The following is a 27,137-nucleotide window of genomic DNA, read 5'->3' on the forward strand; positions in this document are numbered from 1 at the left end:
GATGAGTCAAATAGTATCCTTACATCCATTGGCAGATTGCACCTGTACTCAAACAAAGAAATGAACCAATCCCAAATAGCTGCAGTGAAGGGATGAGAGATTAGTAAGTGGTAACGATCTTCTCCATTAGATTTGCAAAGTACACACCAGTTTGGCAATATACAAAGAAAGGTGTTCTCTTTCCGAAGTGTTTACTTTCCCATAGAACACTTCCCAGCAAAACACATTGATTTTAGGGAGGATAGGCCTGCACCAAACCTTGTTTACAAGGAAAAACTGAGGATTTAGAGACTGACAAAGGGACTTTAAAAAAAAAAAAAAGCACAAGAAAAGGAACCTTTAGGGTGGGGAAACCAAACTCATTTGTCTGGTTTAGGGGGTTCCAAAAAAACATTACCAAGAATAGACAAAAGCCCAGCCATTGGAACAGACTCATCACCCTTCAACCCTTTATGAAACCCAAAGTCCCAACTTAAACCTATAGTAAATAAAGAAGGGGTGAGGAAAGATGAAACAACATTTTTTATACAAAGAAATGGAGTACAAGGATGGGTAAACATCCTTAAGAGCACATTACCAACCCAAACATCCTCCCAGAAGCAAACAGAATTCCCTGAATGAATGGCTGCAAATTGTTAATAGTTATCAAGTCATTGCCTATATTCAAGGATTGGCTCAAAGCTTATGGATTGGGTATTAATACTACAAAAATTCAGAGATGTATGAAGATATCCTTTTGAAGCAAAGTTTTGGGAAACAATTGAATTCGGTGGGAATTCTGGTTAGCATTTCTGTAATGATGTAAAAGTTTGAGATAGCTGTTCTTTTCTTTTGTTTTGGTGATCTCTCAATACCTTCTTGTACTCATCACTACCAAAGAAAAAAACATAGGAAATCTTTTAAGGCCCCTTTCTTTTTGGGTGCACATCCATCCTCTAGGGGTTCTAACAATTCTGCTTATCACATTAACTTACAAAATAAATCTACATTACCAGTACCAAAAAAAAAAAATCTCAGGTGTTCACACTATATGCTACTAGAGTTCATGCAGCTGTTCATTTATATCATTTTATTATTTCCAACTGTACAAGAGTAACATGCTTTCTAACCAGAAATCCTCTAAAAGCCTTAAATCTTTAATGTATGAGAACATGTTTACGTATCTCTACAAGCTCTCTCTCTCTCAAGGTTCCTTATCTCGTTTATATATGGTCCTCATAAGGAAATGCATTTGATGTTGTTCCACACTTGAAAACCTACCTAATAAAGATAGTCCATTACCTGAAAGGTGGTGTCAAACTCTGTTCCATGTACACAGTTCATATGCATGTTAATATTTACAAAATGACATCTTTTTTAGATTTTCTGAAGCCACCAAATCAGGCGCCTAATACCAGTGTCATAAACAGACACACATTGTAGGCAACCTTGTAAGTCATAACAAAAGCAGAGTTTAGATGGGACTTGATACAAAGTCAACTACATTTTCACAAGTAATTTCCTAGCTACCTCTTAGACAGACTCTACTCTCCACAATCAAAGATAAAATCACAATAATAGAAATGGAAGTACCATTGAAATCTCCTGAAAAGAAAATCCACAGAAAGGATAACATGATTGAAAGACAATGCACTTAATCAGGGATTGAAACAACATAGGCGCATACTTACAAAAGGAAAAAAAAAAAAAAAAAGACAAACTGGATCAAGGATAAAGCCAGTACATTTGATCAAGCTGCTTGTTAACTTCCTCCACCTCCTCCAGATCCGTAAGCAGTTGCCGTACAATTGCCCCATAGGTTAGGGTAAATAACTCTGCATTCTACACAAGATCATATTGAATCAATCTCAAGAGTCATCCCAAATCAATAAAAAAGGGAAAATTACTAGCAAGATTGCCTTATATAAAATACACACAATTAGATAAGGGAAGCCAACCAAACTTATTGCACAAATTTCTTCGTCAAAAGACTTTTACCAACTAAACTAGATCCCTTACTAACCCAAGTACCCAATCATAGTACCCTACCCTCCTGTTATCTCATGGTTAATGATAAAACATGAGGCTTTGTCACTCCTATTACAGCTTCAGCCAATGAGACTTTATCAAGACACCAAAACAACTAATATATGCTAGACAACTTCAGAACCATCCTTGCTCAGTGAAATTCCTCTTATTTCAAATATTTAACCATACACATTTTCAACCTTAGGACTGAATCTATGCAATGGGTATCTAAGAAGTTCCTATTATAATTTATTCTTCAGAATAATTTGATCTCAAAGTTCTGGTAATGAAGTATAACAGAACTTTTGCAAAGATGATGATGATAAATTGGTTTTGGGGCTGATAAACAAGATTAAAAAAAAAAGTGTAATGAACTCCAGGAATTGGAATTTCCCAGGAAGGAACAGCAGTTGAAGGCACAGAGTAGTCCGCCAATCAGAACTCTTGACAAAGTATAAGATCAATGAGATAGGAGTGGACCCGTCTTCAATTCTTTATTTTTGTTATTTTTCAGTCTACATTATTAGAATTTGGCTTGTGAATTCGTGGCAAGTTTAGGTAGCATGTCTTACAGTGCCAATCCCAAGCCCAGATAAAGGAGGGCCGTGACAGGTTGGCAGTCAATGCCAAAACCTTTAGCCAATACAATATGAGTAAGAACCCTGAGGTCTTTTTGTGCAACTGGTGTCAGGTTTGCAATAGATAATGAAAGAATTAAACTTCTCTGGAAATTCAGTTTTGGCCTTTTGGGTGAATGGGTGGTGCCGATAATCCAATTAGAAGAAAATTGGTTTATTTGTTACCTTTAACCATCACGAAAAGAAGAGAACAAGAAGGTAGTTTAGTAGGAATGAGGGTTTGGTTAGTAAAAAGACCTAGCAGCAACAACTTAACCCAGGAAGACTCGTGCAAGAAGTTCAGCCTGCCTCCCTCATGATGGTTTCTTCATATATAGATTAGGATTTGTTACCACACGCTCGACATTGGCAAAGACTGCATCTCCGGTTCTTGGAGCTGGGGGAGCCATGGAAGTGAAAATCTCCTCTGTCAAGCCAAAAAAAAAAGAGCTTTGTAAAAATAACGATTCTGTATAGCAATAATTTATTAAAGAAAAGAAAAGAAAGCTAGGCTTCATTTCCTTAGTCCTTACATTGTTTCTCTAAAGGGAATGATAAAATTGCACCAAGAAACAGAATCAGCCTCTACTGGATAAATAGAAATGATAAGAGAAAAAAGGCCTTTACAGACATAGAAACTACAAAACCCCTCTCACTTCCTCATTTTGTTGACAGTAATGGTACTTAATCTTTATTAAGATAATAAATAAACCCCCCCTTTCCCCATGGATAGGGGCATGGGAACCAGTACAACAGAACAGCCCAAATCTGAATAATTATATATCAAATACCAAAAAAAATAATTATTATATTATATTATCACCTTTACACTTTGTTAATAATTACCCCCCCCCCCATTCAACTCAGTTCCTGTAATCCCTATCACTTGCTAAAGAATTAGCAAGAAAAATAACAGATTCAGGGATCCACTTGAAGAAGCAGTTCACATTGGCTGCCAAGCCTTAGCCTCTCTAATCAAACCTCTATGCCTTTCTTCTCCATTTTAAGCAAAGGAATCAGTTAAAAAGTTTACTCCCTTGGAATCCATAAAAAAGATACCAAGACCCCCTTACCGAAAATATAGTCTCCTTGTTATGAAACGCCAGTCTCGATGACCCAATAGCTTCTCCTTTGGTCAATTTGATGGCATTACTAGAACCACCTTTATCTAAGAGAGAGCTAATGCCGTTTACCTTTTCCATCCTAAGAACACATAGAAACTCTTAGTTCAGCTTTACTGGAATTTTCTTTTTATCTGACAAAAATCCTAGAGTTCATTTTTCGTCTATCGTCCTCATGTTTATGGTGAAGAGAAAATGCCATGGAAAAATAATTTAATTTTTATTTCTTGCATACAATTTGGATGAGAAGAAATTAAGGAAAAAAAAAATAGAAATTTTATTTAAAACTTAAGTGCTACAGAAGAAAACTAACATGTACGATCAGAACACCAAACAATTTTATTCAAAGCAATATCCAGTGTCAACATCAGAACACCAAACAATTCCATCATTAACAATTCAAACAGTTATCCACCATTTCCAAACATAACATGTACGATCTACAGAAGAAAATATGCAGAAAAAAAAAAGAGAGAAAGAGAAAACTAAAGAAAGCATACACCGAAACCAGTGAATCGAGCTCCCAAACGGATCAAAGCAAATATAGGTGCTCAGCAAATTCGTTGCTCTCTCCTGTAAAATGCAAACCAGTAAACCAGAGAAATCGAGAGCGAGCGAGCGAGAAAGAGAGTGGGTAGGGGTGACGGGGAGACGAAGGTCGACGTTTGAAGCCTGAAGGTAGGGAGTAAACCGTAAAGTTCACGGAGCACCCGGTCACAAGTTCTAATCCGTTTGGTTATCCATGATGACTCAAGACACCCGTGGTGTAGTCACCAAAGGGAGGGCAAAAACGAAGATAAAAAATTCAAAACCGTTGATCAGAAAGATCAGCCCCAAATTTCCCTTATTTTCAGAATAATCCATTTCTTCCGTTAGCCACGTGTCATCATTGACGTCCGTACCGCGGATTAAACTAAAAAAGTGGCATATTCGAATTTTATATCTGTGCCAAAACCGGATCTGCTCTTCACACGTAGCGCCTCACAGGTGCCTCACATGCACATCCTACCATCTATTGGAAATATTTCTCATACTTCTTAATTATTATTCACAAGAAATATTTCTTAATTATTATTCACACGGGAGATGATCCTAATGCACGATCGATATGCATGTGAGGCGCCCATTTATGAGGAGGAGATACCGTCTCATCTGTGCCGCACAGGAGATATTCTCAATACAAGGTGAGAATGTGCTGTGAGCACTGTGGGGCGCCCCTTTGTTAGGCGCAGATACTTTACAATTGTGATCTACTACGTAGCCTTATACTGTGATCTAATCATGACACTTCATGTTACTAATACTACACATAATCCAGATTCACTCCCCACATAACACGAGATGCTTCTAATTCGTATAACGGTGAAATTTGGGCGGCCCAACCTGAACCAGTCGGATCCACCCCCATATTTTTACACGACTTGGCTTGAAATTTCAATCTTCGGGGTCCAAAATTTTATATTTTTAATTTTTTGGGTTTAGCTCGGGTCTGACCTTTAGGTATAAAGTACAAACCCAGTCCATCTTTTTCTAACTCCAACCTAGTCCAAACATATACATATGGCCTGGGTTATTCATGAAAAATGGAGGTGTAAATCAGATCGTGACACCCATGGCCCAACATGATTTTGAGCTGGCTCAGTTAGATGGTCCACGGGTTGGGTCACAGTACAGTATCATTGTATGTGTCATGCCGAGCTTGGGGTTTCAAGTCAGTGGGCCAAGCCAGCATGGCCCGCATTGTTGTGTCATATCGTGGCCCATAGGCTGGCCCAGCCCAACATATATATAAAATAAACAATTGTTTTCAATTTTATTATACTATTTTATTTAATTATTATATATATAAGCAATTGTATACATCAAAATTCATATAAAATTAGAATTTTAAGTTTTTTTCAATTTTTTTAAATAAATAGCTTTGGCCCAATCTATGGCCCGGCCTGACCCAAGGCTCAGCCCATGGATCAATCCAACCTAACCCAATACGAGCCCGTATGGACTCAGGCCATGAGCCATATTAGACCGACCCCTCAAAATATCTCAAGAAAAGAAGGCACGGCCCAACCCGCGCTTTTGCAGGGGCCACATAAAGGCATGCCATACCAACCGAGCATGGCCCATTTTACACCTCTTCAAAAAAATTCAATACCCAATAATATGTATTTTTATGCATTTTATTACAATTTTCATGCTAGTACGAACCTTGTTTCTATAGTAGAACACATCAGCCCTCCAAAATAAAATGCTTCAAGCTTTGAATCTGGCGGAGCTTTCTACCCTCAGTCTGAAATCTTTGGACCTCTTCGTGAAGAAACTCATGGGGTGGGTTCCCATTTGCTTGGGAGAAAAACTTCAAGTCTTCAAATTTGGTCTCCCTAGAAATCCCGACACTAAGCTGAATAAGCTTGGCGTAGCCAAGAATATTGACAATCCGTACAGCCACCAATCAGCAATAAACATTGAAAGATGCAAGGTGCCAAGTAATGAAGGTTTCGGTGTTGTACACGTTTGATGTATCCCCAACTCAAATTACCCAAAACAACCTTTTAACAATTTGAGTGTAAGAGTATTGTTGGGCTACCATCCTTCAGCGCATGGCAGCCAATGCTCCATGACCATCAGCTTAGGCTACTTATCTCCCACCTAGGAGTGCAATTCAGGTGGGTTGGGTCAGGTTGAAGGACAAACTGAGCCGAACCTTAAAGGTGTAAACCTCAGGCTCGGGCCTGGTCCAGCATGAGGTTAAGCCCAAGTTTATCAATTTAGTTCCAATTAATGTTTAATCTAACATAATTCGAGTTGGGTTTGGGTTCAAGATGGGTCAGGTTGGATTAATTTTGGACGAATTCATTGAAAATATGTACAAATTTCAATTATAAAATGTTATACATACATGCTTTAAACATTTAACATATAGACATGTACTCATAATTAGAAAAAAAAAAGATATCTTAATATAAATATAATATACATGTGTATATATTTGTTCGTGCGGGCCCAAGTTGAGTAGGGCCTGGGTTGGGTCAGGCTTGGGCTACTTGAAGCCTCAACCCAAGCCTAATCCTACTTTAGGTTAGGCCCGAGTTTTTTTGGCCTAGGCCTAGCTTGTAACCCAAAAACTTAAGCCTAAGTGCCTAATTCATGCAAAAATTTGAATTGGGCCAGTTAGGCTCAGGTTGGATCCACCCAAGTTGCACCCCTACTCCAAAGATCACATCAATGCCCCACATGCACATCTTAGCGTGCATTGAGAATATCCCTTATACTTGTCATTGGGATATATTACCAATGTTTTCGAATCGTGAACCGTCGTTGACCTGGATGGTCGGACCGTTCGGCTCGGAAATCGTCAAAGCAACCGGTTCCATTTTTGCATAAATCCGGAATCTGGTAAAAAACCGTTGAAAAAATCAATAAAACGTTGACCTGGGTGGTTGAACCATTGAACCGTCGACCCATTCAACGGTTTTCAATGTTTTTTATTTTTAAAATTTTTCTATCAAAACAAACCATCCATTCAAACCGGATGGTCAGACCATTAACCTAAAAACCGATGACTAAAACAGTTCCATTTCCGGATAGTTTTTTAAAACATTGCATATTACCAATACACGATAGGGATGTATTGTGGGCACACAGGGCATGCCCCATGGGGTGTCGATGTGAACTCCCTACTCCAATCATGTCCCTCAAATTCTTAGGCCACGGTTGCCTGGCATGTATAACTATGAGCATATGTCTTATGGTTAGAAGGGCCCACAGATAAACACCTCCATCATATCATTACCACTGATTGTCCATGAAATGGACTCTATTCCTCTAATATAGAGCATCTAACGGCATGCAGCTAGCAAGAAAGAGTTCACATCTGTGCCCTATAGGGCATACCTCACAGCGCGTGTATTGGTAACATCTCCCAATACACGTTGAGATTGTGCAATTCTGAATAATTAAAAGTGCAAAAGAAAGTAGTTTCAAACACAACCGCCGGCCATTAGAGCTTCAAGGTCGATAAAGCAGAGATTACGGTGGGGAGAAGAGCACGTACTACTACTACTAATTGTACTTCACATCCATATTTTTCACCTTCCAAGATCTATATTGTCCTTTGAAATTCAACCCTCTCAATTCTCACACATTTATTTTCATAACTTTTAGAAGGTGTACCGTGATAGTTCCGCCTCTTAAAACTCTTGCCATGATACATTTTTTGGAAAGACTCCTCCTTTTCATATGGGTGAATGTGGCTTTAACCTCCACGTAACTTCCCCAAATTTGTAAGAAAGCTTTTCTTTGAAACTAGGCATGACCCTTCGTACTAAGTATGGGCTAGTATTCTAAGATACTTTTTTACTCATATATGCTTATTATTTTTGTTTAACACCCATTTTTGTTATTTAATTTAAGAGATTAAATTAAGTTTTATTTTTATAGAGATGAACATTTTTAGAGTGATTTGAATTCTATTTAACTATGATTCGTTTGTTTGAAAATAACATGGTTTTCAAAACCGGATTGGATCGGACCGGATGGTCGGATTGGAAAAACCGGGAACCGGTTCCATTTTCCCCCAAACCACTTTTTTCCTCACCATTGATTTTGATCAGAAAACCGTTGAATCGGCCGGTTAACTGTTCAAACAGTTTTGACCAATTTTCGATTTTTTTTATTTTTTTGTTAGAATAGGTTGGCCATTCGGGTCGAATGGTTGGACCGTTCGAACCGGTAACCAGACCCCTGACCGGTTCAGTTTTAAAAACTATGGAAAATAACATGGCATTTAAAAAACACAAAATGAGAAAATGAGAAAAAATAAAGACTTGCTTGTTTGTGTGTATGTGTGTGAATATACACACAAATATTTGAATTCAAACCTCTCAACTCTCCCACGTTTCTTTTCATAAATTTTAGAAGAGGGTGGACCGTGATGGTTCCGTAGACTCTTGGCATGATACATTTTGGAAAGACTCATTTTCATATGGGCGAACATGGTTTTAACCTCCATGTAACTAGCCCCAAATTTTCAAGAAATCTTTTCTTAGGCCCAAGCCTAACCCTGAATTTCTAGGCTTAAGCAGGCCCAGGCCCAGGCCCAAGCAGGGCTTGCATACAAATCTAGGCCTAGGCCTAGAAATTTGTAAGCTCCCGAGCCAAGAATTATCATCCCTACATACATGCATATGTATATATATAAATATCATTATTTTAGTGTGGGATGATTGACCAACCTAAGCCTAGTCAGGGCTCAAGTGCATCAAATTTTAGTATAGATTGGGCTCGGGTTGGATAATTTAGGTGGTGAAATAGGAGGCAAGGTTACGTGGAAAAAGGGTAAGAGCCTGATGACGTCACAAAATGAGGGGCTTGGGTAGGGTGAAGGGAAATTTGTATTCGACTTGACTTGTTGTGTTTATTTTTCATTATTTTAAAATTGATTTTAAATTTATTTTGAACTAATAATTTTTACTTTTATTAAATTTTAATTTATTTAGTAAATTGTTATTGATGTATAATTTAAGTTTTCATATTTTGCTAAATTTATTACTATTTAAAATTTTAATAATGTTAGAATTTGTTATTATAAATTAAGTATAATATTATTGTAATTAATTTTAATAATAATAAAAATAGTAATTTGTTTTGAATTTTCTATTATTTTAATCATTTCTCAATGGAGATTAAATTTTGTTACTTTATAATTATAAAATTATTATAATTAATTATTTCATTTTTAATGACAATGTTAAAATATTACTTATAATTATAATAATATTTTTATTAATTATTAAATTTGATTAATTTACTTTTATTATTTGTCTTACTATATTATTTATTTTTTTCTTATTAGTATTTTAGATATTTTTACTCATCTTATTTCACTATTTAAATTTTAATTTAAACTATTTTCAGAAAAATGTTTTAAGTTAAACATTAATATTTTAATACATTAATGAAAAGTTAAATGCATGTATTTAGAAGGTGAAGAGAGATAGAAATAGAAATATGGGTTTGACTATGATATCATAAAGACATGATCTAAAAAAACCTTACAACCTACCAACTTATCATACAATATTTGTCTTATTGTCTTATTTACTTTTTTTCTCTTATTAGTATTTTAGATATTTTTACTCATCTCATTTCATTGTTTTCAAAAAAAAGTTATAACTTAAGCATTAATGTTTTAATACATTGATAAAAAATTAAATGCATGAATTTAGAAGGTAGAGAGAGATATAGATAGAAATATGGGTTCGACTATGATACCGAAAATACATGATATTGGAAGAGCTTACAACCAATCAATGGGTATCATACAATATTTGTCTAATTGTATTATTTACTTTTTCTCTCTTATTAGTATTTTAGATATTTTTTACTCATCTTATTTCACTATTTAAGTTTTAATTTAAATTATTTTTGAAAAAATGTTTTAACTTAATTGAACATTGGTGTTTAATTCATTGATGAAAATTAAATGCATGAATTTAGAAAGTGGAGAGAGATAGATATGGAAATATGGATTTGACTATGATACTAGAAAGACATGATATTGGAAGAGCTTACAATCAATTAACTGGTATCATAAAAGAAGTGACCTGCAGGTGGTATTAATCAAAATTCATGAGGTGCTTTATTGGTCAAAGCTTTTCCAGTACCATGTCTTTTTTGTATCATAGATTTTCCCTAAAAATATATAAAGAGATAAAGGGGAGGGAAAGAGACGTTAGTATTAGATGGTTTATTGGACATGTGAGATAGATTAGGGGATGTTTTAGGAAGAAGATTTAGGTGGGGGATGTTTTAATAAAGAAAATTATTAATACATAAAAGAGTTTTATGAGGTGACTATAAAGAGGATTTTTAATATTTCACATGTGTGAAGATAGGGAATAAGGGATTTTATGGAAGAATAGATACATCCCATCTAGATCAAAACCATTGATAGCCTTCAATGGGAGTAATTATATATTTCACCTCACATTTTAATCTATTTAACTAGTTAGCATTGAGCTGAGCCAAGCTTTACCATTTAATCCAGGCCTACGAATTATTTGGTGGTGACAAGCTTGGCTTGAGATTTTGACAAGTCTGAGTGTGTCAGATAGGGATGTCAGTATGTCAAGTTAAGGGTAAACCTACACTGACACAATCCTATTGGGTTAGGGTTGGGTCAACCTTAATAAGGTTTTGGGTCAGGCTTGGATTAAGGAGGACCAATACTAGTTCTAGCATTGAAATATTTGTATTTATTTGGTTGAGTATAGTTGTGCTATATATGAAATGGGGCAGGTTGGGTCTGAGATCTACTCTTTATTAGGTCAGATTGGGTTTTAGTTGGAGTTGCTTTGGGTGATGTTCGGGGTTGAGGTAAGCATATACTGAACCTGGCCCCTTAACATCTCTAGTGTCCAATATTAAGGCTTGAATCATTTGGGCTTGTTTATGCAAGTCTTTTATACATTAAGCCCATTCAAGTCTATAACACACAATTAGGAATGGCAATAGAGCAAGTCAGGGATGGAGAGCAAGGTTCAAAATTTCGATATGATATGCCTTGTATCAGGCATATCGTATCGTATTGAAAGCTTAATGATACACACCTATAGGGGTCGTATCGGAGTGTGACTTGGTTCAGGGGGTAGATTAGCCTTAGACCAACTCTTCTGAATTGGTTTCAAAGAAAAAAAAAGGTGAGCGAGCTTCGATACAAGCTGATACACCCCTACAAGCATATTGGCCTGCATTGTTATTTTGAACCTTGATGGAGAGTCACTTCCCATCATCCCATGACACAAAGCCTACAGTTAGGTACATGGGCCAAATCCATAATATCTATGGTAGATCAATGACAACAACTATTTTTTTCTCCTTTGGAAAGCTTTTATATTAGAGAAAATTCTTGATCAATACCCTATACTTTGCCTCGAGTGACAATTTGGCCCCTAAACTTTAAAATGCGACAATTCAATACCCAAACTTTCAAAATGTGACAACCCAGTACCCAAACTTTCAAAATGTGACAATCCAGTATTTGCCGTTAACCAGTCCGTTAATTAGCCGTTAAGTGACATTTGAAAAGTCAAAAATGTCGTAAGAATGCCATCTGATTCTCTTTATCAACCATCCAAACATGGACAATAAAATGAACAGTCCCAAATTCTAGATTCTTCTAAATAGTCACCAACTTTTTTGAATAGAAGAGGCTAAGATTTGGGACTATTCAGTTTTTGTCAATGTTTGGATGGTTGATAAAGAGAATTAGATGGCATTTGAAGGGCATTTTTGACTTTTCAAGTGTCACTTAACGGCTGATTAACTGACTAGTAAACAACAGGTATCGGATTATGACATTTTGAAAGTTCGAGTACTAGATTGTCGCATTTTGAAAGTTTGGGTACTGGATTATCACATTTTAAAGTTCGGGGACCAAATTGTCACTCGAGCCAAAGTATAGGGTACTGATCGGAAATTTTCCCTTTGTATTAACAACAATAAAATCCCCAGTTTATTGTTTTAACTGATTTCAAGAAGAAATGGAACAATAGGTCCTTGATGGGGAAACCTTTTCCCTTTTATAGGAAACTCTTCTATTCTTTTCTTGTGAAGTAGGTAGACTCTGATATTATTGGACCGTAATATGTTAATATGATAGTGACCAAGCATCATGTAGGCTGGTAGCCATACTCTTATAAGAACATTGGTTTATAATAGGATTGAACATCAAACCAACAGGAGGCTAGAAAGGACTGATGCTATCATGATAGCATTGATTCATTAGGTAAGGTAACTTTATAGAAGCAGAAAGGGTAAAGACATGTTATATTTCCTACTACCATGACCACAGGATTCCCTTGCAACCCCCAATGAAAAATGAACACATAGCAGTTGAAATGAATTAATACCTTAATAGCATAGGATCAATAGAATGGAAAAACATGATTTATGTAGTCCATCCCATGTAGTTGAGACAAGATTTAGATGGTGATATTGAACATTACAGGTTGAAGACCTACCCTCATTTATGTATACACTAGTAGGTGTGCACGTTGTCACGAACCTAGACTCTTCTAGCATTTCGTGCGGCACTTGAGCAGTAGTCCATCGCTACACAAGTCAGCCTTCCCTACTTAGAACACTCTCTTGGCTCTTGAGACCAAGTAGCTTACCAAATCGTCCCTCACACTAAGGCACACACTTAGGCAACAAGGGCACAAAGCACACAAGGAAAGAGAGATGGAGAACTTAAAGGAAATCTTTGTATTGCTCAAGAGTGGAATACAACACTTGATCACTTGGTTGAATGGAAATGAGGGAGAGGGTCCCCTTTTATAGGGACTTCCACCTCCTTGAAGGATTTCTCTAGAACTATGTACACTTGGCATCATCTAGAAGCACCTCTAAAACATTCTACCTTCTACACTCTTCTAGGGGATGCCTTCTCCATAAGATACAAGAACACTCTAGAGGAAGTCTAGATTGCTCCCAACCCCTCTAAGTTGTTCCACACAAACCTAGATTGTTCCACAAGATTCTAGAGAGTTCCACCAACATCTAGACCCTTTTAGACACATGGAGAACACCCAAAAAACATGCAGAATTGACTAGAAGCCTCAAGAAACATCTAGAAAACCTCTAGCCCAGCAACCCATTGTGTTACCCCGTGACATTCTCCCCCACTTGATTGTGTAATGCCATCATTGCACTTAGTTTGCTTGTGCATCCCATTGCTTGATCAAGTCCTCATGCCCGACCGCAATCAGCTCATCTGCTCGTACATACAATGCTTCTAATGCAGGCAACCCTTTCCACTTGACTGCGTACTCCACCCATGGAGTTACCCTAGGAAAAGTAGTCATTGGTTTCAGCGATAATCTCCTCAGGTTCCCTGCCCTTTGGATATGTAGCCTTCATAGCTGCTATAGCCGCCCATTTGCTCCAATTTTGATAAGTTGTCTGGCCCCTGCTAGTGTCCTTGTCTTGGCCTTTGCCTTGGTTTGTTCCTACATATACGACTTTGTCCTTGCCTTGGACCTGCTTGTCGCGTTGTGCTGCCCTTGGTTGCTTGTCCACCCCTGGACTAGACTGGCCTCCAAGGCCTTTACCCACGCCTAGTTGTAGGGTTGATAATTTCTTCACAATTGCACATGTCCCATCCATCAAAAGGACCATGCATGAGGCCCCTACCTCCATTATGCACAACACCTCTACGTAAGGTATGGGCATAGCCCGCACTTTGTTGAAGAAGTCCATACCTAATATTGTTTGGTAGTCATCCATTGGCACCATGGTCACATCTATGGCACCCTGCCACCTAGCTGGATACTCACTCCCTGAGCAATGTCTTCGATCTCACATGCTTGGGAATTAATTGCCTTGATCATGCCCATGCTCTTTGTGACCTCTAAGCCTAAGTGCTTTGCCTCCCTAGTTGAGACAAAGTTGTGAGTCGTTCTTGTGTTGATCATGGCTTGGGTCTTCTCACCATTGATCAACGCCTCAACATACATTAGCCTTGACCTAGCTATGGTTTTGGTTTCCCCCTTAGCTGGCCCCTCTAGCTTCTTAATGCTGCAAAGTAATTGTAGTGACCCAATCTTGGCCTCCTCATGCCCGTCTTCTTACTCTCCCTCCTTGGCTATAAGGGAATTAAAGACCTACTTCTTGGGACAATCTGTGATCATGTGTCCTCCATCACATAGGAAGCACTTGAGTGGCTTTTTTCTTTGGGCCCTTAACTTTGTCTCTCCAGCCGCCCCTTTCCATCCTTCTGGCCTTGAGAGAACTGGGGCTTAAACAATTCTCCTTTGGCATAGGCCTTATCTCTCCCACTTTTACCTTGACTTGGTTTGGTGGATTGGTCTTTGGTCTCCTTCTCGTACTCAGTTAGCTGCTCAGCAACGACCATGGCACTAGCCACGTCTTGAACACCACGGCACCTTAACTCTTACTCTACCCATGGTTGAAGACCTTCCATAAAGTGGAACAAGAAGTCCTTATCTATCATGTCAGGTACTTCCAACATGAGCGTGGAGAATGCGTTCACGTAGTCCTTTAGAGTACTCGTATATTTGAGGTGCCAAAGGTTCTTCCTAGCAAGGTACTTGACATTCTTCGGGTAGAATCGCTTCTTGATTTCCCTCTTGAAATCCTCCCAAGTATTCATGGTGCATGTGCCACATTCAACATCCATGCACCGCCTACGCCACCACAACATGGCAGTGTCTTGTAAGTACATAGCTGTAGTGCATACCTTTTGAAAGAATGGTAGGATCCATCTAATGGACGCCATAAAGGTTGCGGAATGGGTGGGGCGAATTTCAAAAATTTCCTACCTTCTCCCAACTGGGAATCATATTCCCTGAATTTAGAATACAATATTCAAGGATCTACTTGAACCCTAATCAAACCAGATCTGTACCAAAAGATAAATGGGAGGATTATACCTGATCCGGAGAAGCAGTATCTCCCAAAGTTGGTGTTCACGCCCAAAGAATGCTCCAAGATCTGTCCCTGCTGAAGACGACACAGCTGTGGATGGAACAGAACCAGCAGGGTGCGTCCTACACATTGGATCCTTCACAAGAATCCCCTGGATGTACTAAACACTGAATTCTTTCAGTCTTTCTTGCAAGACTGATGTCAAGAACTGGTTTCTTGACTTTCTTTTCTGCAAAGATCAAATCTTGCAACAATGCAGATGGCGGCGGTAGGAGGAGATTTCCAGAAACGAAAAAGGTTGAACTGTTTTCTTTTCTGGAGAGAATGAGATCTAATCTCAATTCGCAGGAACCTTTCTTGCTTACCAGAACCTCTTGGATCGAAAAAAGATTTCCCTCTCTTTGTTCATTCGAAAATCTCCTCTCTTTTCTTCTTGATTAAGAAATCTCCTAATTAGGAGTTATCCCAATCCAAATCAGTATTTGGATAGGGGATAATCTTAATCCCTTTCCCAGATAGAGTTAGCTTACTCCTGATCTTATCAGGAGGTTACCAGATTCAAATCTGATTTGAATTTGGTCTCTAAGAGTGGATAAGGCTAAGAGCCCAATCCTTTTTGCTAACTTCAATCTCAAATTCGCCCCATTGATGGGTGATCATATCAGCCCACTTCGAAATGGGCTTTTGGCCCATTAAGTATTCAGTGTTTAATTAGTTTCCAATCTGCTGCCCAGTTGGGCTTCTTTGTATGGCGTGGGACCCAAGCATTGATCTACACACCAGCCACATGGGTTCGGCCCAGCCTTTAATACAAGGCCCAGCCGAATTCACTGAAAATCTCAATGAACCCCTTGAGTCCATCGTATGAACCCTATGGGCCCAACACTTACATTAAGTGGTCCCTGGGCCAAGCCATCTTATAAAAACCCAGGGACTGTGGGCAGGTGCAAGATTAGCCCATCAGGTATTATCCTAAATGGTCTTACACTTAACCTCTCAGCCCTTAATGATCAAGCACTGCCCGACAAGAGAGGACCTCTCCCTCGGCTGCAAGGAACAGTGCCGCACTCTCCTCTCACATGGATCCCGGGAATTAAAACCATTTGCAAACATTTTGAAACCGTACATATATATGTAAATATATTAATTTTGCAAAAACAAAATTCCAACGATTGAAATCAACTGCCGGCAGTTTGGTTTCCATCAGAGAGAGTGCATTCCCGATCATTACCCTTTGTCCGACAAAGTGGCTGATTCTGTCACTATGACCACCCACTCAGATGAATTCTCAAACTGCCCCAACATACCCAGGTTTTGATCCCCACTAAGGATCTCACTGATTGGCATATCAAAGGCAGCCTGATCCAACACCTAGTGAAGTGTCATAATCGAGTCTAGGGGTCAGGTGTAACTTTCCAGTTTTGCCCATCTATCTCCAAGGTCCAGGGCAAGACTGGAAATCTGGTCACGTGGCCTTGTGCGGTCAGACTCAACCACGACTTCCTGGTTGTCACGACCTCCTCCCCTTACAATGCCATAATAGGGCGGCAAATCACGCATATCCTACGGGCGGTGGTCTCCACCTACTATTTGGCCATGAAGTTCCCTACGGACTTTGATGTGGGGGTAGCGCGGGGCGACCAGCTCGAGTCCCGCAAGTGCTATGTTGCCGCCCTAAAGGGAAAGACCAAGGCGGCTGGCGACCTCGATCTGGAGCGGCCCGCGGAACAAGGCGAAGAACGAGCCTCGCCCATAGAAGAAACAGTCGCGATCCCAACCTCGCCTACAGACCCAGCTCACGCACTCCAGATTGGCGCTTCCGTCAAAGAACCCCTACGAACCGAACTGGTAAGTTTTTTACTCCAAAATTTAGATATTTTTGCATGGTCCGTGGTCGATAGGCCCGGTATTGACTCTGGTCTTATAACTCACAAACTTAACACTGACCCTTTAGTCAGACCCGTTAGACAGAAGAAACGGAACTTAGCCCCAGAGCGCTGGAAAGCAGTCGACGAGGAAGTCGAGAAGCTCCTCGCGGCGGACTTCATAAGGGAAGTCCATTACCCGAGCTGGGTGGCCAACCCTGTGCTGGTGAAAAAGGCGAACGGCAAGTGGCGCATGTGCGTCGACTACACCGACCTGAACCGAGCTTGCCCGAAAGACTGCTTCCCCCTTCCTAGGATCGACCGCCTAGTGGACGCGACCTCGGGACATGAATTGCTAAGCTTCCTGGATGCCTACTCAGGCTACAACCAAATCCGGATCGACCAGTCCGACGAGGAGAAAACCAGTTTCATAACCAAGTTCGGTCTATACTGTTACAAGGTCATGCCCTTCGGGTTAAAAAATGCCGGGGCGACCTTCCAAAGACTTGTAAATAGGCTGTTTCGGCCTCTGATCGGCACAAAGATAGAGTGTTATGTAGACGACATGGTCGTCAAGACACGGTTTTCACAAGAACTAATAGAAGACTTGGACTCTGTCTTCCAAATCCTGCGTCAGTTTAGCATGAAGTTGAACCCCAACATATGTGTTTTTGGCGTCACCTCGGGCAAATTCCTAGGCTACGTTGTCAATCGACGCGGTATCGAGGCCAACCCGGACAAGATAAAAGCCATCCTATATATGAGACCACCTCGGAAAATAAAAGAAGTCCAGAGGCTAAACGGCCGCATAGCCACTCTAAGCCGCTTCATGTCCAAGTCGGCAGATCGCTGCCTACCCTTCTTCAAAGCAATCAAAGGCAAAGGGTTCGAATGGACCCAAAACTACCAGCTCACGTTTGACGATCTAAAAGTTTACCTCGCTAGTGTGCCAACCTTAGCTCGGCCCGAGGAAGGCGAAGTCTTAGAACTGTACCTCTCGGCTAGCGACGAGGTGGTCAGTTCGGTACTAGTAAATGAGGCAGACCGGGTCCAACGACCCATATATTATGTCAGTAAAATCTTGCAGGGAGCAGAAACAAGGTACCCGCAGATAGAAAAGCTAGCGTACGCACTGGTGGTAGCAGCACGGAAACTCTGCCCATACTTCCAGGCTCACACCGTCATCGTCCTGACTGACAAACCTCTGAGACAAGTTTTACTCAAACCCGAGGTTTCCGGCTGGCTGACGAAGTGGACCATCGAACTTAGCGAGTGCGATCTCTAGTACAAGCCAAGAACTGCCATTAAGGCCCAAGCCTTGGCAGATTTTATCGCAGAATGCAAGTTTAGCCTCGAAGCCCCTGAGCCGGTTGAGCCCGAGATCCCCAGTTCGGGCAAACTCGGAGCTCCCAAACCAAACGAGTCCAAACCCCATGAAGTAGCAGCTAGTGTGGCATCCCTCCTGGTTAGACCAAGCGCGAACTGGGATGAGGAGCTCTGGATCCTTCACGTAGATGGCTCCTCAAACCAACAAGGCAGCAGGGCTGGAATAGTGCTACGCGGCCCGAGCGGAACAAAACTGGAATACGCACTACGCTTTGAGTTCGCGGCATCCAACAACGAGGCGAAGTACGAGGCATTGATAGCCGGGCTAAACCTAGCGCACAAGGTTGGAGCAAAGCACATGGTTATCTGCAGTGATTCCCAGCTCGTGGTCAACCAAGTTACAGGCGAATACGAAGCGCGCGAGCTCACAATGATTGCATATTTGGCAAAAGTAAAGGAGGCTCTGCTCAACTTCCAGTCACACTTCATCAAGCAAATCCCGAGGTCAGAGAACGCTGAGGCCGATGCCCTGTTCCGTCTAGCTAGCACGAGCCACAACGCCAGGAGAACCGTGTACGTAGAGGACTTACCTCGGCCCAGCATTCTCGATGGGGCAGAAGAGGTCGCTCCCGTCACTGAAGCAGAGCTGAGCTGGATCGACCCACTCGCGAGCTTCCTGCTAGACGGAACCCTCCCTGCGGACCGCAACGCAGCCAAGAGGGTGCAGCGCCAGGCAGCCAAATACGTCATGATAGACGAACGGTTGTACCGACGATCCTACACGCTCCCCTACCTGCGATGCTTGCGCCCAGTCGAAGCCGAGCTGGTACTCCGCGACACCCATGAAGGCTTGTGCGGCAGACACCTGGGGGGCAGAGCCCTCGCCCAAAAAGCACTTCGACAAGGATACTACTGGCCAACGATGAAGACAGAGGCAATCGAGCTCGTCAGAAAATGCCACAAGTGTCAGAAGCATGCCAGCATCCACCATCAGCCCGCTGCCAACCTCAAATACCTCACCAGCCCATGGCCCTTCGCCCAATGGGGCATCGACCTCCTGGGGCCATTCCCACCAGCGACAGGCGGGAGAAAATTCCTAGTGGTGGCTGTAGATTACTTCACAAAGTGGATAGAAGCTGAACCCCTGGCAATAGTTACAGCCCGAAACATACAAAACTTCTTTTGGAAGAACATTGTATGTCGCTTCGGACTACCTCGGGTACTGATCTCCGACAACGGCGAACAGTTCGAAGATATCAAGTTCCAAGAATGGTGCCAAAGTATGGGAATTAGTCAGAACTTCACGTCGGTTGCACACCCGTAGGCAAATGGCCAAACAGAAGTAATGAACAGAGCCATCCTCTGCGGACTGAAAGCACGATTAGACCGAGCCAAAGGTTTGTGGGCAGATGAACTACCAAGTGTTCTATGGGCTCACCGAACCACGGAAAAACCACCACAGGAGAGACCCCCTTTAACCTCACCTATGGCACCGAGGCGGTGATCTCGGCGGAAATCGAAGTGCCTACGTTGCGACTAGAAGCATATGACGAACAGACAAGCGAGGACGAGTTACGCACCAACCTCAACCTACTGGACAAAGTGAGAGACCTCGCGCACATCCGAACTGCGGCCTACCAACAAAAGGTAGCTCGGTATTATAATGCGCGAGTAAAGAAGAGAAACTTCCACGTCGGCGACCTGGTTCTCCGTAAGGTCATGGTGCCCGAACCCGGCGTAGGGAAACTTGGACCAAACTGGGAAGGACCCTACAGAGTAATGAAAGCACTCAGTGGGGGAGCATACGAGCTCGGAACCCTAGAAGGAAAACAAGTACCTCGAGCATGGAACGTCGTCAACTTAAGAAGATACTACCTATAAACCACAAAAGCAAGTACCCCGAAGCCTAGGTAGAAAACGAACTGGATCGAAATGGTCAGTTCGACAAAAAACGCAGCTCGAAGGCAACCAGGAACAAAAAGCCATTTCATGTCAGAAAATGAACTGAAGGAACGAAATGGTCAGTTCGGCAAAAAACACAGCTCGAAGACAAGACAACGAGCACTTGAACAAAAAGCCATTTCATTTCAGAATAGATGTGTACATTCAAAAAAAAAAAAAAGAGCCATTACAAGTCAGAGGCTACATCATTATCAGAAGCCACTTCGACAACACCCGATGGACCTGCCTCCCCCTCGGAGTCCGATTCGGCATCCGCAGCATTAGCCATCTCTTGAGTAATGCGCGAAGTAGATATGGCGCTGGTATCAAGCTCGGGGTACGTATTCCGGATCATCCACCGGCTTAGCTTGAAACCCCTCCTGTAGGAGTCCACCATCAGATCATCGAAATCCGGCGAAGCAATATAATCACTGACAGCTTTCTTCTTCGCGTCTTCGATGCCTTGAGAGAAGATCTGATTCCTCTCCCTGATATCCTTCTGAAGATACTCGACCTGGTGCTGCAGGTCCAGCTTCAATTCCGCCATATGCTTCACCACCACTCCCATAGCCTCGGCATCTCTCTAAGACCTCGCCTGCCTAGACCGCGTGAGGTGAGCAGCAGCCTCGGCAGCACGAGCAGCCTCCTCGGCAGCTCGCGCCTGCCTCGAGCATCTCTTCACCTGGTTCGCTAAGGCGTGAATAGAAGAGTTCACCTATCAAAGGAAAACGGGATCAATGGAACGAATAGAAGAATAAAAGCCGAAGAACTCTAAAGAAGGGAGCACTTACCACCATAGCATGAGTAACGGCACGGCAGGCCACTTGGTGCAGAGGGAGCTCGGTCCACGCCGCAACTTCCTCGGGAAACATCGCCTCCTTACTCCGTTGAAGAGCATGAACAGGCGACAGCACGCTCCTGAAGCCCCCCGGGGCCTCCGAGCCCGACGGCCCAGCTCGCGTATGGGCAGACTCGGAGTAAGCGGGAGCCCCTGTGTGTGTGGTTTCAACATAAGGAGCCCCCGCCGGCTCTTGCATAGGAGGAACCATCTCGGGCTCCTCCGCCGGATAGTCCGGCACCTCGGGCTCCGCACCCTGGGATGGTTCGGCGCGAGCTCGCTTAGCCACCCATTTTCTCCTCTTCATGCCTTGGAACAAGTGCCCACCTCGGGTCCCTCAAGAGTCCATCGTACCTGCGAAAAGGAGTTCGGCATCAGTAAGACACGTAAAAGAAGAGCAAGACAGGATCGCTAGGGAAAGAACCTACCCGAACTCAGGCCCACAGTAATAAGCTTGGCCTCTGTCAGATACCGTTGACACTCCAGCCTAAGCCGCGCCCATTGCCGGAGGCCCTTCGGCGTCTCCTTATCGAGTGTAACGCCGTTGTCGGGAGCGGCCATCCCCCAGCCGGTCTGAAACGGCCACCCCAGCACACTTCGCACCCCGAAATAGTCCCGCTTCCACGCCGGGACCTTATTAGGGAGTCCGTGTAAGAGCTTGAAGCCTGGGCGAGGAGACAGGTAATATGCCCGCCTACGCCCAGGAAGGGGACCCGCTTGCTTTTTCAGCATTAAAATAGAGGAGAAAATCTCCAGATCCAAAGGAAAGTTCTCGTCAAAAAATAAGGAGATCGTCCCCACTAAATTCCTAATGGAGTTCGGGTGAAGCTGGCCGACCGTCACACCGAAGTGGTTTAGAACCTCGACGAGAAGAGGATGAAAGGGCAGTCGCAGCCCCGCAGCAAGCTGTTCCCAGAAAATCACGATCTCATCAGGACCGTGTTCCCAAGGGAAGCTACCCGTAGGGATGAAGTAGGCGTGCTCCCCGGGCAAGTCGTAGTAGTCTATGAGGGATTGAAGTCCCTCAGACGTCATAGTGGAAGGGCCGAACTGATCTACAACCCGGCCACGACGGGAGGTGGACGCCGACCTACCCGAAGCACCTCGGGTTGTAGGCTCAACCCCTTCCTCGGGACCTACATCGGGCTCACTTGAACTACCGGGGGACGCAAATTGGTTCGTAGAACCTACATCAGACCCGCATGAACAATCTGAACCCTCCGAACTAGACATCAGAGAATAGAACGGGATTCCAAAAGCACTCACCCGGGAAGAAGACTGAAGAAGACCGCAAAAGCTCGAACCGGCAAGGAACCTGGGACGCGAGCTGAAGAGCCTGGACGCGAACTGAAACTTGGGTGCGAGCTCAAGAGGTACAACAGTAGCAAGGACGCCCCCCCCCACGCGCGCGCGCTATTTATATCCACTGCGGCCGGAAAGCGACGGCCCAGATCGAAGCCAATCCAACGGCCCGCAGCCGCGCTAAACCGCACGTCTTCCGAAGCCAATCAGTGCACGTCTTTCCGAAACTGACGAGGCGTCACGCACGTCCTGTCAGAGGACAGGTGTCAGCACGCATCTTCCCGAAACTGACGGGGTGTCGGCGCACGTCTCCTCGCAATAAAAGCGTCTGCGGCGCAACTCTCGAATGACTGCCGTCACGTCTCCCAAACGCGCGCCCTTTTTTGAAAATCAAATTAAAGCGAGCGTGCTCAGCACGGACCAAAACCCTCCTGCTACTTTACGAACTCCCCGTGCCAAGACGGGACCCTTGTCGCAGGGAGTGGGGGGCAATTGATGAAGGGGAATTTGGCCCGACCTCGCAATCACCCGACACGTGGCAAAAACAAGCAAATCGGGACAGTAGAGCGCCCGAAGCAAACACCGAAAGCAAGTCCAAGCTCACTACTGAGCCCGAACTCCAGATCGCCCTACTAGGAGCCCGAGCTCCCCACCAAGAGCTCGAGCTCCCTACTGGGAGTCCGAGCTCCCTATTAAGAGCGAGCTCCCTATTAAGAGTCCGAGCTCCCTATTAAGAGCGAGCTCCCTATTAAGAGTCTGAGCTCCCTATTAAGAGTCCGAGCTCCCTACTGAGAACCCGAGCTCCCTGCAAGGAGCACAAACTATATTGAGCCCCAAGCCTCGCAAAGCTGTGACCCGAGCTGGCCCTTGGCAGCTCGGAACACTCCCCAAACCGAACTCAAGACATCTCGCTCACTCCAACACTTCGCTTCTGAAACACCAGGCTGACCAAACGTACCTGACGCCAAGGACGTCCATATCCAAGGGCGACGCACCTGACTGATTTGGGATCTGACGCCTGACAACCGCACTTCAAACGGCCTCCTGCTACCGCCACCTGCCACCGTCGTTACTAGCCGTAGAGACGGCTCCGACAAAAGGAGCAGTGGTGGTTCTGTCTGGCCAGAGGAAATGACATCCGAACTGGCAGGAGTTCAGAAGTAATCATGCCCGATCTGACGAAAGCCTGGAAGTGAGTGCGCGAGGTGGTTATAAAAGGCTCCTACCCCCCATAAACGAGGTATGCTAACTTTTGCGCTATCTGGTCTATCTTGCCTTTGAAAGACTCTAACTTGAGCTTCGGAGCCCTTACGCCGGGTTCTCCCCGGAGCTTCTCTTCTCCCTCCGTTTCAGGTCCCTGCCACCCGGTTCAGAGGCAAGATCGTTGACAGCTAAGATCGGCCGGATTGTGCATCATCAGATCCCACTCTCAGAGAGGTTAGCTTTTAGTTTGATAAAAGAGATAAAATTCATAGAAAATATATAGAATATTATGGTTATTAAGATTCATGTATAGAATATGAGATAATAGCATATAAGGGCAACTTTTGGGCCTTAATATCAGTAAAAGTAATATTTTTAAAAAAATTTTAAAAATAGGGTTACTTTTGAAAAATAATATCAATAAAGGGCAAAATCACTGTTTTCGGCAGCGCTTCCGTCCATCTCCGCCCACCTCCGCCTCCGGCAACGTTGCCGGAGTGGGTAGAGGCAGAGGCGGCACTGGTGGTTATTTCTCTACCCAATGCCGCCACCTCTGCCTCCACCTCCAGCAATGTTGTTGGAGGTAAGTGGAGACAGAGGCAACAACGGCGTTGGTGAGTAGTGGTGGCAGCATTGGGCAGAGAAATAACCACCAGCGCCACCACTGCCACCTTTGCCTCCGCCCACCTCCAGCAATGTTGCCGGAGGCGGAGGCGGAGGTGGGCGGAGACAAGCAGGCGGCGGCATTGGTGAATAGATTGCAAGAGGAAGAAGATGAACAGTGATTCTGTCCTTTCTTGATATTATTTTTTAAAAGTTACCCTATTTTTGATTTTTTTTTAAAATATTACTTTTACTGATAATAATAAGTCATGTTAGGATCTGTTGCAAATGCAGTTGTGCATAAAAGGCTATATTGGTTCCATGTGTAATACTGGCATGTTCTAGTCCGGATGACGAGTTGGAGACAAAATCATACACACCGGGTTATGCTACTTATCACGAGTGAACACACCAATGTTCAGTATAAATGGGTCCACAGTTAATAATGGCACATTCACTCGTGATAGGTAGTCCAGCCCGGTGTGCATGATGCTATCTCCTGATAGCCAATCTAGTCTTGGTACGTTCTCTACTAATGATTGATTATGTAGCCTGTTATATACGTCTATATTTGCAATAGATCTAGAGTTATTATGATTTGTAGTCATCAGTCTTCATTTTAGTCAGGTCTACAATGTTTATTTTTGCAATCTATCTATATAAACAAACGACTCCATTATTTGTGCTCTAGCAACAATATCATGGGTCAATAAGTTAGAAATGATTCTAATGTTGTATCCGGTATCTCTCAACCTGCTTCTATTTTCATTTACAATTTTGTATTTGTATTCTTCCCAACCTGAGACCTAATGATTCGTGTCTCGTATTGCTAGTTGATAGTTGGTAAGTGAATGCAGAATTGGAAATTCTACTATATATATTGGTTGGATCATGCTATGCAAGCTTTGTGCCAAGAAGAGTAGGGCAAAGAACCAGACTTCATCGATATTCTTTTTGTAGAATTTGTTGGTACCTGAATGGACTTGAACAAGCCTGGTGATGGATGGTCAGAAATCTTGTGCGATCCAATCCTGCAAGCAAGAACAAAGAACAGCAGCCACACGGGAGGATCTGAGACACTAATCCACTTGAGCAAAAATGCAAAAATGGAACAACTAAATTTGGATTGAGCTGAAAAAATTTGGAGGTTTCTTGACCTTCTAACTTCTAAGATATCTGAATTTTCATTTGTCTACTATCATTACACGAGACGACATTATATAGAAGTCTCAACCCAACGTTCTTTTCCTTGTTTTGAGGCAAGAACTTAACAAACTTAGGTTAAGCTTGGGAGTGTTTTATGTTAAAAATAAGTGCTTAAAAACAAGTGTTTATTCAAATAAACGTTTATTTTATATTAGGTGTTCACTTATTTTTTTGAAAAGACAACTTTAACCCCTATTTAGCCAATATTAATGGAACCCCTTAATACGACAAGTGGTGGTGGTACCACGACCAAGAGAACACATCTTCAACAACAAGGAGGAAGGGGAGATCAGTCTGGCGTTGATAAATTTTGTCAACCCATCGATTCTCCCCTCTCTTGATGTTTGGATTAGCCATTAGGGCTTCAAGGGCTAGTAGAGCAAAGCTAGAGAAAAATGGAATGTTGTTGCCTAGGAACTCATAAGACAATAAGAGCTCCCCCACTTCCAATTCAACGAGATGGAGAAGCTCCTCGTCGTCGGCCTGGTCCTGCTTGTTAAGGAAGACAACCTACTTGACGAGCAGGATATTCTCTTTGGTTTGAGGCATCGAACCATTGGCACCGGAGACGACAAGGATGAAGTCGTCCATTTGAGCAGCACCAGTAATATATTCTTCACATAATAGGCGTGATCAGGGCAGTTGACGTGGGTGTAGTGGCATTTCTCAGTTTCTTGGCACGTTGATACCAATAGCGTCCAAGGCCATGGTTAGGGCAGCCGTGAGGATTCTTACATTCGAACTTCCCTCTAATGGCTTGGACGGCTAGGGAGCGGTGGTTTCGCCTCGTCAGCTCCATTGATATTGTGGTGGTGGCGGTGGCTGTCCACCAGAAGATGCTGGAGGTGGTGTTAGTGAAGGAGGAGGAGAGGAGAGAAGACGAGAGGAGCTGCTTTAATGGTACGAAGAGCGCCAATGGAGACTGAAACACGGGAAGTAGTAGGAGAAGAGGATGTGAAGTAGAGCTTTGGTGAAAAGGGCATAAATGGAATTTAAAATTAAATGTCACAGTTTTAGTAAAAGAAAATTGAATAAATACTTATTGTTTAAGCACTTAAAAAAAATTGGAAATTCAGGCTTATCCAATAAGCACTTATTTTGGGCTTATTTCCCAAACATCAATAAGTGCTTAAAAGTGTGGTCCTGACCTAAAATAAGTGTTTATTTGAATAGGCACTTATTTTTAAGCACTCCCAAACTTGGCCTTATATGTTGGGGGCAACACCAATTCAAATCCCTCAAGATTGAAACAAGTGTCTCATTGACCAAGGATCTAATCACTTGGTCATTCAGCCTATACTAAGCCAAATTGATTTCATTGACCCAGTTAAAAACTGAAAATGAGATCCAAAGTAATCCAATAATATTGGTATCTCTATGCATAAAAGATTTTCAAGCGAACAACCAAATAATTTTCCTTTTATAGAAAAAAGATAAAGAGATAGATAATTTAAAAAAAGAAATACATGATTGTGTGTGAAAGTATTGCATAGAGATTGCCATGAGATGATCATCTTCCATCAACATGTGACTTATCACATGGCTATTGGATACACCAACATGTTGGTTGAGGATCAAAAGAGGACTTGTGGCCACTCTACCATCAAAATTGGTATAAAGATCTTTGCAGAATCAATCTCTGAACTGTAACTTTGCTTTACAT

At 42.7% G+C, this 27,137-nt stretch overlaps 1 protein-coding gene and 1 pseudogene across 12 annotated transcripts in view; both read right to left on the reverse strand.

The window, feature by feature from the left end:
* LOC104609685 (uncharacterized) overlaps positions 1 to 4,511 on the reverse strand; it is a 41,849-nt gene extending 37,338 nt beyond the window's left edge. For 3 of the 12 annotated variants that reach the window (XR_016081148.1, XR_737312.3, XM_088896274.1), the window contains exons 1-3: positions 4,246 to 4,507; positions 2,978 to 3,051; positions 1,724 to 1,821 (exon numbers count right to left, since the gene is read on the reverse strand). Coding sequence is in view for 10 of the 12 variants with exons in the window: in XM_088896274.1 (XP_088752400.1) it covers positions 1,724 to 1,821; positions 2,978 to 3,034 (155 nt within the window). In the remaining 2 variants the exon portion in view is untranslated. Of the gene's footprint in view, positions 1 to 1,723; positions 1,822 to 2,977; positions 3,052 to 4,245 lie in introns of all 12 variants that reach the window. The other 9 variants (XM_088896272.1, XM_088896270.1, XM_088896271.1 and 6 more) reach the window with 7 other exon arrangements.
* A 21,159-nt stretch (positions 4,512 to 25,670) lies between these two features.
* On the reverse strand, positions 25,671 to 26,457 carry LOC148803047 (elongation factor TuB, chloroplastic-like; annotated as a pseudogene).
* Between the last annotated feature and the right edge of the window lie 680 nt (positions 26,458 to 27,137).

The sequence above is a fragment of the Nelumbo nucifera genome, chromosome 1 (assembly GCF_055504915.1).
Source record: "Nelumbo nucifera cultivar China Antique chromosome 1, China Antique-T2T, whole genome shotgun sequence".
In the NCBI taxonomy this organism is placed as follows: domain Eukaryota; kingdom Viridiplantae; phylum Streptophyta; class Magnoliopsida; order Proteales; family Nelumbonaceae; genus Nelumbo; species Nelumbo nucifera.